Source organism: Nicotiana tabacum, chromosome 2 (assembly GCF_000715075.1).
Source record: "Nicotiana tabacum cultivar K326 chromosome 2, ASM71507v2, whole genome shotgun sequence".
In the NCBI taxonomy this organism is placed as follows: domain Eukaryota; kingdom Viridiplantae; phylum Streptophyta; class Magnoliopsida; order Solanales; family Solanaceae; genus Nicotiana; species Nicotiana tabacum.
The window spans coordinates 93971845-93982217 of NC_134081.1; the positions used below are offsets into that span (position 1 = coordinate 93971845).

General features: G+C 37.4%; 1 protein-coding gene across 1 annotated transcript; it reads right to left on the reverse strand.

The window, feature by feature from the left end:
• Positions 1-457: 457 nt before the first annotated feature.
• Positions 458-8791, reverse strand: LOC107780681 (translation initiation factor IF-2, chloroplastic-like). Its single transcript, XM_016601245.2, has 13 exons — positions 8546-8791; positions 6527-8143; positions 6388-6420; positions 6147-6260; positions 5881-6030; positions 5687-5785; positions 5548-5610; positions 4729-4884; positions 4454-4519; positions 3709-3939; positions 2517-2792; positions 1793-1981; positions 458-1052 (listed from the first exon to the last, which is right to left on the reverse strand). The coding sequence occupies exons 2-13, from the start codon at positions 8027-8029 to the stop codon at positions 891-893; spliced, it is 3042 nt and encodes a 1013-aa protein (XP_016456731.2). The 5' UTR covers positions 8030-8143; positions 8546-8791; the 3' UTR covers positions 458-890.
• Positions 8792-10373: the final 1582 nt, after the last annotated feature.

Below are 10373 nucleotides of genomic sequence, written 5' to 3' on the forward strand. Positions count from 1 at the left end.
CTTCCTAAGCTTTAATTTAGCTAAAATAAGACATTTTTCCTTTTGATTTTAGGCTAAACTCACATATATCAAAAGGACATTACCTGGTTAACCTCAAATTCTATTAGTCGCACGCCCAAACCACTCAACTGGTACCCCATGAAGAAGCCTGCCCAGGATTGAAAGGATGCCAGAGAGTTGAAACCCTAGATTTTCCTTTTCAGTCCATGAAAACTTTCCACCAATTGCAGAAATTTTAAAAGTTAGACAACAATAAAAAAGTGACAATCAACAAAATGAAGGGAATTAAACTTGCTGAAACCTCTGAATGTAGAGGACATCCATTGAGAACTCCCAAGCAGTTTTCTACTTGATTTTTCCAATTTGCCATTTACGCCCTTTGACAACGAGTAGATAGTGAACGAATTACATTGTTGAACCGCAAGGCATATACCATGTAATGGAAACAGTAGAACTATTTGTTCCCTCATTTTCTGAATTTCATTTCCAATTGAATGATATTGAGTTTACAAAATGACGCATCTAACCTAGAGCATCCTAAGATTTTCAATTTTGGAACTTCTTTTCTCCATGCTACTGTGACTACATGTGTTATCATCATTCATCTTGAGAAATTCAAAAAAATGATGGACTTGTCGCCCTTTACAAAGAGGAACTCAAAATATATGTATTACTATATACATTGCAACAGCACACAACGGCCATTTCTCTGCAGCTCACCTTCTTCGGCATCAAGTATGTTTGACAAGCAATCAGCAAAACTCACCCGCTGATCATTGCCACTCCTTTTAACAATTGATTAAACCCAAGCATGAGGAGAGGGGTGTTGTCGTATAACCCCAACTACAACTGGCACGAAAAGGTTATTAAGTTATGCGCCTCTGCTTTCCTTATAGGCTTATCCCCACTTCTTCAAGTGCTGCTGCCATTGAGGCTGAAGCCTCCTCAAGTGTTCGTCTTTTCTGAACTGAGTTGAAAGCCTCCAGAATATCACCCACCTCCCAGTCATCGAACTCCTCGACCCCAATTCCACACTCCAGTCCGGCATTAACCTGTCAAAAACGGCAAATAGTAGTACATCATGACAACCGACCAAACAATCTTTGGCTACTGTTTAGAGATATATACACAGCCTGAATTTCAACGACAATATGGAATTTAAACAAAATAGAAGCTTAAGATTCCGGTTTCAAGATTGTTAATTTGATTGATCCTTCTTAACGAAGAATTGGAATAATACATCCCGCATTAATCCAACAAAGGACCTCTCCTTAATATGTTGATAACATCTTTGTACCTAGACCAGCTTTTATATACAATGCTGATTTCAAAGAGTATACCTAATCTCAAGGGAGAAAGACCTATTTGACTGGAATAACCGACAGCGTACACAAAGGAAGAAACCCCAGATGCAGAATCCTTTATTTCTAATGCATAATCAAATGAGCTCCAAGTTGATTAAGCAGCTTACACAAAAGTTAATCACGAATAAAGCAATTAAAGACAGGATCAGTGCCACTTCCACCAGTAACTTTTATATTTTTTGGTCAAAGACAAGAAACGATGGTCTAACTACACTTTAAAACGTCCAGAAAGTCAGCAGAAAGAGCTAGTAGGTTCACCATTCATTCTTGCCTTAATTAACTCAAAATAAGTTGCTTGAGAGCACACCAAAAACATTTTTCCCTTTTCTCTTTTTCAATTTTTGTTTCTTTCTTGATATAGGAAAACTGAAAATATAGTATTCCTTTTCCCTAGATTATCTAAAGAAGAAGAGTGTTTGTTTGTATACCTCTTTCACAGCTTCCTTCACCCGTCTTAAAGATTCAAGCACACCAACATGAACTTCTTTGCCTTTCCTAACGACACGAATACCACAGTCTTCCACTACTTTTCCCTCTGTTACCATGCATCCAGCAACACGACCACTACCACTGCTGAACACAGCACGTACTTCTGCTGAACCAATTGGCACTTGTTCCTGCAAATATACAAAGGGACTCACATGATTTTCAAGTATGTATGATCCAACAGAAAACATGATAACATTTTGCCACATAAAAAAATAAAAATAAAAAAAAATTCTTCCACAAACAGGCTTGGTAGCTGTGTTACTTTTCCATAAAAACTCCAATTATTAAAAAGAAAATATATACTCCAGTGAAGTCATGAGATTAAACACTTGAAAATCTACAAGTTAATGTAATTTACAGTTCATCCCTTCCCCTCAATCCAACAACCTCAGGAAATTTCGGAAAGAAACACAAAGCAAACTTAACATCATATGATGAAGAGATCAGAATAATAGGTTCTCCAGCTTCTTCTTTTTTTCAATAGAAAGCAATAATTTATTTAAATATCATTAAAATTCAATTAAAGTTATGAAATTAAACTCTGTAAGTGTGAAAGTGATATTGATCAAGAAAAATCCCACCCACTCAATGCACTCAGAAAATGTCACATTCCTTACCGGGAAGACTGAAAAGACACATGACGTAAACCTTATGAATGTTTACCTCAACTGATTCCAGAAGTCCCTCCATTGCTTTTCGCACATCGTCAATAAGCTCATATATAACTTTGTACAGTCGGATCTCAACACCTTTATTGTCTGCATAGCTCTTGACAGAACCTGGAGTTCTAACATTAAAGCCGAAAATAATAGCTTTACTTGCTACAGCAAGATCGACATCGCTGGCATTCACATCACCAGTAGCTTGCAGTAGGAACTTCAAAGTGACATTATCCTGTGGAAGAACCTGAAGAGCTTGTCTGACAGCCTCAATCGATCCCTATGCATGATTTAGGGTATTGTAGTTAGTAGGTAGTAGGTAACGTCGTCATAATGAATGATCATCAGATGTATTACACATTTGTGATTGACAGGATATAGGTATAGCAAGCCAAAAAATAATTCACTGAACTGTTGATTATTCTTGTGGAGCCAAAAAAGGGAAAGATAAAAAAAAAAAAAAAAAAAAGGTATTATCCCACACCGTGGGCAAAAAAAAAGGGGAAAGATAATAGTTTAAATTTTCTTCAATAAGATCTCACATTGTTGCATCCAAAGGTGTTCAATAGTTGAAATATATTGAGACATGGTCCAACAAAAATTAAACAGTAAAGCTGTCAGCAACAGATAGGTACCAATCAAAAATATGTCCAGCTAAAATGCACTATCAGAAGCTAAATGTAAGCATTTAAACTGCTAAAGACTACAAAAGAAATACAGCCTAATAATGATTATCATTACCAGTTACAAATTGCATCTCACAACTGGAATAAGAATTCGGCATTATTGTCTTTTGACGTCTTACAGCAACGTAAAAAAAAAGAGAGATGAAATTTGGAGCATCTCGGCATTAGAAGTTCCATTTTATTCTTGACTAGCACTGAAAAATGCCAAGAGGCAGCATTTAGATCAATGTCACTACTAAGTGAGTGAAAGATGAACCAAAAGAAACTAAAAGAAGTTGTACTCTTCTTAAAATTCTAATTTAGACTCTTATCATGATATAACTTTATTAGTTGAAGGTCCCCAGAAAGTTAACTGAGCTGAGAATTTCAAAATAGTATTCGTTCACATAAATTCTTGAAATACCTAGAACCATACATACAACCTGATCTACGGCATATCTATCTAGAATAGCAAATAGATTTCTTGATAAAGCTTTTCAGCCTTTTCTAGAGTAATGAATATATACATACCTGAAGATCAACTTTCAGAATAATATTTAGTTGGTGCAAGTCTAGACCAGTTCCTCCTGAAACAGCAGAAGCAAAAGAAGAGAGTGTAATTTTCCCATCTCCGGCCTTTGCTGATAAACGCTCAGTTCGCAAGGACTCCTCTCGTGCTTCGGCTTTTTCACGAGCAACATCAAGGGACCCAACAACTTCAAACTCGTCACCAGCAACTGGAACATTGTTCAATCCAATTACCTGTGTATTGACTAATCATGTTGAGAAAATAGACACATAAAAAATATGCACATGCAAAGACAGAGCAAGTGCCCTTTTTTCTGATAACGTAAATAATTTTATTAATGTTGGGAAAAACAGACAGAGTAACCTTTAAAAGCTAGCCAGAGATGTTGTGTTCAGTCAAGTTTTTTGCTATGTATATAAGTCACAAGTTGTAGAATGTGGTCAATAGAATTAGCTTTCTTTTGGTAAGACACTAGCTAAAATATTGTCACTTTCGTTAAATTTCTTTTGGTAAGATACTTGGCTAAGACATATCAAAATCCCACGAGGACAGGACAAATAAAAGGGGTGCTATGACTCAAATGGATTGACCACTTAACAACTCATAGTCAGTCCTTGAATCTAATAGGATTTTGTTCAGTTGTAATTAAACATTAAAAGATGAAATATAGTACAAATTGCAGCTGATGACATTTTATTGGCTACAAGTAGATGGGAAGAAAAGAAGACACAAACAAAAGAAGTATACCTGCACAGGTATGGAGGGTCCGGCTTCATCAACACGCTTTCCCTTATCATCAAACAAAGCCCGCACCTTGAAATATGTAAAACACATATTATTTTAAATGGGAAAAAGTTCTAGAAAGTGATCAAATTAAGCAACAGTACTCACTGCTGAGTACACAGGTAGGACTAGACTATGAGCTTCTTTTTAACCCGTAGAATCAATCATTAGGGCGAAAACCGACAGTGAATCAAATAAAAAACAATTCCCAAATTCTTTTTAAGTTCTTATCTGCTAACCTTTCCATAAGCTTCACCACAAACTACTACGTCTCCTCCTTTAAGTGTACCATTCTGCACAATGAATGTTGCTACAGGTCCTTTAGATTTATCGAGACCTGCCTCAATCACAGTCCCCTTGGCATTTCTTTGAGGATTAGCCTTCAACTCTTGCAACTACAGCACAGAAATAAAGAAAATTAAATAAGACCCATAACTCTTGCATATAATGTTATTATTCTTTTTTTCTTCCGATATCTAAGGTTTAAGACAAAATTATGGCAGATAGATCAGAAAATGGAGGATAATTTTCAGGAAAAAAATGTTTATATTTTGACCTTCCAGCTCCGAGGATATTCAGTACATAGTACTCCCTCTATTTCAATTTATGTGTCTTACTTTCCTTTTTGTCTCTTTCAAAATGAATGCCACCTTTTTATATGTAGTAAGTTTTTAATTCCAATATTTCCGATTTACCCTTAATGATACTTACTAATAGGAATGACATGGCATGTTTAAGACTACAAGAATCAAAGGTATTTTTGGTATGTTATACACACCTTAAATTCAAAAGTCTTCTTTACGTTCTTAAACTGTGTACTTAGTCAAACTAAGGCACATAAAATGGAACGGAGGGAGTAATAGGACAAGTATGCAGAATGTGCAAGCACAAAAACATGCAAAAGAATCTCCTAAAAAGAGACATATCCTAACATGGTATCTGTGTCAACATGTCTTGACACCAGCATTGATCGAGACATATAAGATGGGATTCTAAGAGTACGGTAGAACAACCTAGAAAAGCATCAAAGAAAACAGACGGTCACAATATCATCTTACCTCCGCAACAAGCATGACCGTCTCCAGCAAATCGTCTATATTCTCTCCTTTAAGAGCACTGATCTGTTCAATCAAAAAGAAATTAATGAATGCTGATATAAGCAGAAAGGTGCTGCCACGTAGTTTGCAGCTTGACTACCTGAACCATTGGAACGTCACCGCCCCAATCTTCTGGCATCAAACCAATGGAGGAAAGTTCTTGCATGACTCGCTCAGGATTTGCTCCATCCTTATCAATCTAGAATCAGATGGAGGCAAGGAATCAATTGATAAAATTTTAAAAACAAAGAGTACGAGAAAAAGTGAGACTAAGTACATCTATGCGAATAAGACCTTATTTATGGCAATCACAATTGGAACTCCAGCTGCCTTGGCATGTGCTATGGCCTCATTTGTCTGAGGCCGAATACCGTCATCAGCAGCTACTACAATGATAGCAATGTCTGTTACTCTTGCTCCACGAGCTCTCATTGCTCCAAACGCCTGTGGAAAAAGTTGATTTGATGTCAAAAAATAGAATGAAAAAACTGATTTTAGGACATAGAGGTCAGATATAGTTGACTTCTGGTAAAGTTAAGCATTAACACTGTATTGAGTACCTCGTGTCCAGGTGTATCAAGAAAAACACATATCTGGGGCTTGGTGTCAATAGGAACTTGCACCTTATATGCCCCAATTCCTTGAGTAATTCCACCAGCTTCAGACGCCGCCACCTACAATATCTACTAGTTAGTATTCAGTTTCCAACTAAAGTCACAGTGTTCTCAGACAATAACCATACCACTAGTAAATTACAAACTTCAGCAATTTGCCAATAGTAAAAAGGAGCTTTGCCTCTACCTTGGTCTTGCGTATATGGTCCAAGAGAGTAGTCTGTCAAAGAACAACCCAGAAACACATGTCAGCTAGAACTTACTATGCAGCATTTAATCGTAAATATGTGCATAACAAGTACAGAGTATGAAGTTTTATTGGTCACCTTTCCATGATCAACATGACCCATTATAGTTATGACAGGGGGTCTATCTTGTAATTTGTCCAAGTCATCTTCATTGAAAATTTCCTTCTTTCTTGCCATCTCTTCCACTTTAACGGTGGCAGCATCAATAACTTCCACTTCATATTCTTTACAAACCATCTTCACCATGTCATTACTGAGAGTTTGCACACCATCAGGCTTGATTCCTTTTGAGTATAGAAGACCAAGGATTTCACCTTCACTAGTAGCTAAGTTGTAGGCCAACTCCTCAGTCGGCATGCCTTCTTCACCAACCTCTAGAATTTCTACTTTGACAGGTGCAGACTCTTTAGCAGCCCTAAGTCGGGCTGCCTTGCGACTTGCCTTGGTCCACTTTCTTCCCTTCCTTGCTGCTGCACCAGGAATCGAAACATCAAGCTCTGATGCTTCCTCGTCAGGAATCCCATCATCAACCATACGCCTGCGTTGTCCTCCAGATGCACCACTTTTTTTCCGGAACTCTTCCCTGAATCTACCAGGAGGTGCGCTCTTTCCAGGTTTTGTAGGAGCTAAAACAGCCTGAGCAATCATAGGATCAACAGCTGGTTTCTTGGAAGCAAACTTGTCGACCAATATTGTCTTGCGTTCTTTGGTCTTTCCAGCTGATTCAATTCCGTCAGTGGGTGGCGGCTTTGCCGCTGCACCGACATCCTTTAATATCACCGGTTTCTTGATAACAGGAGGAGGAGGAGCTACAGAGGGTCTTGCTTGTAACTGTGGTTGAACCTTCTGGGGTGGCTGAGGGGGTTTTAGCGGGGCAACAGTTTGAGACTCACTCTTCCTAATTCCACTATCAGCCACTGGTTCCTGTTTAGAGGGTGGTGGTTTTACCACTTTTTGTATAGCAGCAACTGGATTACCTTTTTTCCAGACACTCTTCAAAGTTTTGGACTTCCTGTTGGAAGAATCATCAGAATCAACTGGCTTGCTATTTCTTTGTGCGGTACGTGCATTGGCAGACGACTTATTATTAACCAACACATTTGCTTTTCTGTTAGTTTCTAGCTTCTCCGCTTTCTCTAATGCCTCTCCAAGTGACTCGATGACCTTGCTTCTCTCTTCTTCATTAGGATTTCCCTTTTCATCATCAGAACCAGAGCTACTAACCGGTCCATTCCTACTGACTGGACCCATTCCTAAAGCAGGCCCAGGTTTAGGTCCAGGTTTTAACTGTGGTTTCGGGGACGGCTTAAGTAAGAGATCAGCATCGTCCTCCTTATTACTCCTGGATGAGGAATCAAGGGAAATTGATGTCCCCTGATCAGCAGCAACAAAATCCGTGGTAACTGAGTATCTACAGACAGAAACATAACGCCATCTTTTTCCAACCCAAATTCTATTAAAGTTTCTAAAGTTGTTGGCTAAAGAAACCCTCCTAACTAGTGAGAATGACCCTTCAAACTGTCCACCAGAAGAACATCCACAAACACTCCCCAAACTCACTAGGGAAGCCATACTAGTCATTACTCTTTATACTTATCTTAAAGAGCAATCATAATAGACCTAACAAAAAGCTCAATTCCCAAAATTCTTCTCTTATCTCTTTGCATATATCTCCAAAATTCAAAAATCAAGAACCTGAGTACACAATGAAATATAATTCGATAAGAATGACTATGAGCATTACACTAAAAATTGGAACTTTTCACGGTAATTAAACAAGAAACTTAGAAAAAGTTTATCTTTTTGAACAAAAATAACTCAATTTCCAGCCTAACAATGCAGCAACTAAAAAACTCAATTCCGAAAACTCTTCTCTTATCTCTTTGTATATTTACCTCCAATATTCAAAATTCAAGAACCTGGGTCTACGGTAAAATTTGCAATTATTATAAGAAGAATTATGAGAACTAATTAAAAATTGGAACTTTTTCAGTAATTAAACAAGAAACTTAAAAAAAGCTCATCTTTTTTAAATGGAGAATAGGACCCCAGATGGAATTTCTTGTATTTGTTTATAGGGAGCTGAAAAGTGATTACCTTTAAGTGTTAGTGACCTTGTTCTTGCATAAGAAATTGGCTTAGAAGTGTTAGTTTGTGTTTTTTGCAGAGTGCGCAAAGAGCTACAGAGATAGGAGTGAAAGGGGAAAAAAAGGAGCGAGTGGTTGAGAGGGAATTGAAATCAAAGCCAGTGGGGAATGAAATGAACGGATATACAAAAATGTGTGATTTCTGATAAGGCTTCGGGTAAGGTTTTCTCCCTCAAAAATTATTTTCCGTGTCGTGGTTCTGTATTTTATCCACGCATTTATTTATATCCACGACAGCATAACAAATTTTACGGAATTTCATTTTCTTTTTTCGGAGATATATTAGTAGTAGGAAAATTTTGAAAATTTATTCGAGGACAAATGAGTTGCTCTGACACGCTCTACGTATTCCCATTCCCATTTCTCTGTATGCTTTTTCTTTCTAATTTTCAATTTTATGTAACTTTTTCGTTTTTTATCTTTTTAAAGTTTTTTCCTCTACATAAGGCCTAGGGGCCTATAAAAAGGGAAGCTATCGAGATATTGAGAATGAACCTATATGAAATTCACACTAGTCCCACGAGTGGCCAGATAAAATATGATATGACACGTGACCGACTAAAACGAGGATACGTGGAATCCAAGATGGGATGGCTGAGAATCGAACGCAGTCATTCCGCTTGTCACCGAAAAGGATAACGTTCATAAATGTGTATTAAATGCTCTGCGTCCGGTAGCATTTACTAAGGAATATTATGCGGCATTAAAAGTGACGGTCCGTTACAGAGAATTTGACATTTATGTTCACTGTTACATCTTTATCAATGATCTTCATAACTACATTAAAGGAGGGCATGATCCTAAGACTTATTCCCCTGGACATAGCTATAAATAGTGAGCTCAATTACCATTGTAGAGCACATGAGGTTTCTGGCAAAAATATATACTATATTCTATGCAAAGCTTTATACAATTTCACTTTCTTGTTTTTTGATCTCATCATTGCTATGTTCGGAAACCGTGCCCACGGATTTCATCTACATTCTAAGGCTAAGTATTGTGTATTCCTTCAATTATTGTATTATTTCACGATCAAATTAGTTCACTTGTCTAGAAACCACATATAAATTCAACTGTACCATTTTACGGGTAAACAGTTTGGCGCCCATCGTGGGGCCTAGACAGTCATGCAATTAAATTAATCCTTGCCTTTTTTACTAATGTGTTTTGATTATTTTATGTTAGAAAAAATCACAAAAAAAATGGTAGATAACACTGTTAACGATGCACACAACCTTGAAATTCGAAGGGATCAACCTCATTTCGAGGACTCAATGAGTGACACCCACAATGAGGGGAATGACGTCACGCCGGTACATGACAGACGGTTACCTCGACGGGCGATGACGTCCAAATCCACTACTAAAAAATAAATAGACACGGTCGCATGCAATATAATTTACCCAACTATGAGTCGGGGTCGAATCTCATAGAGAACAATATGTAGGCGGTTAGGCGTGTAAGAGAATTATCACTTATTATGCAATGTCAAACACTTAGAATGGTTGTTGAGAAAATATTATAGCTAGATGCGAAAATGTAAACTAACCTAAAAGGCAAGTAAAATGATCAATGGCTACAAGCATGCATCGGGATTTACACTCAAGTAACGATCCAATGTATTTTACGATTTTACAAATATGAGCGAGTTTATATTAATTAGCCTCGGGTAATAATTCTATATTAGCTTCTTCCGAAGACTAACAAGACTTCCTAATTGAATTATCCCTAAAATAATTAAGAGATTAAGCATACCTGAATACGGCTACAAGTAGTTC

What these genes read in the sequence shown, in the direction of transcription:
- LOC107780681 (XM_016601245.2), bottom strand. Translation starts at nt 8,029, where the DNA reads ATGACTAGTATGGCTTCCCTAGTGAGTTTGGGGAGTGTTTGTGGATGT. An exon ending in GTCATGTTGATCATGGAAAG is followed by an intron (nt 6,421 to 6,526) that starts GTGACCAATAAA and finishes GTTCTTTGACAG; the next exon opens with ACTACTCTCTTGGACCATAT. An exon ending in GTGACGTTCCAATGGTTCAG is followed by an intron (nt 5,611 to 5,686) that starts GTAGTCAAGCTG and finishes TTGATTGAACAG; the next exon opens with ATCAGTGCTCTTAAAGGAGA.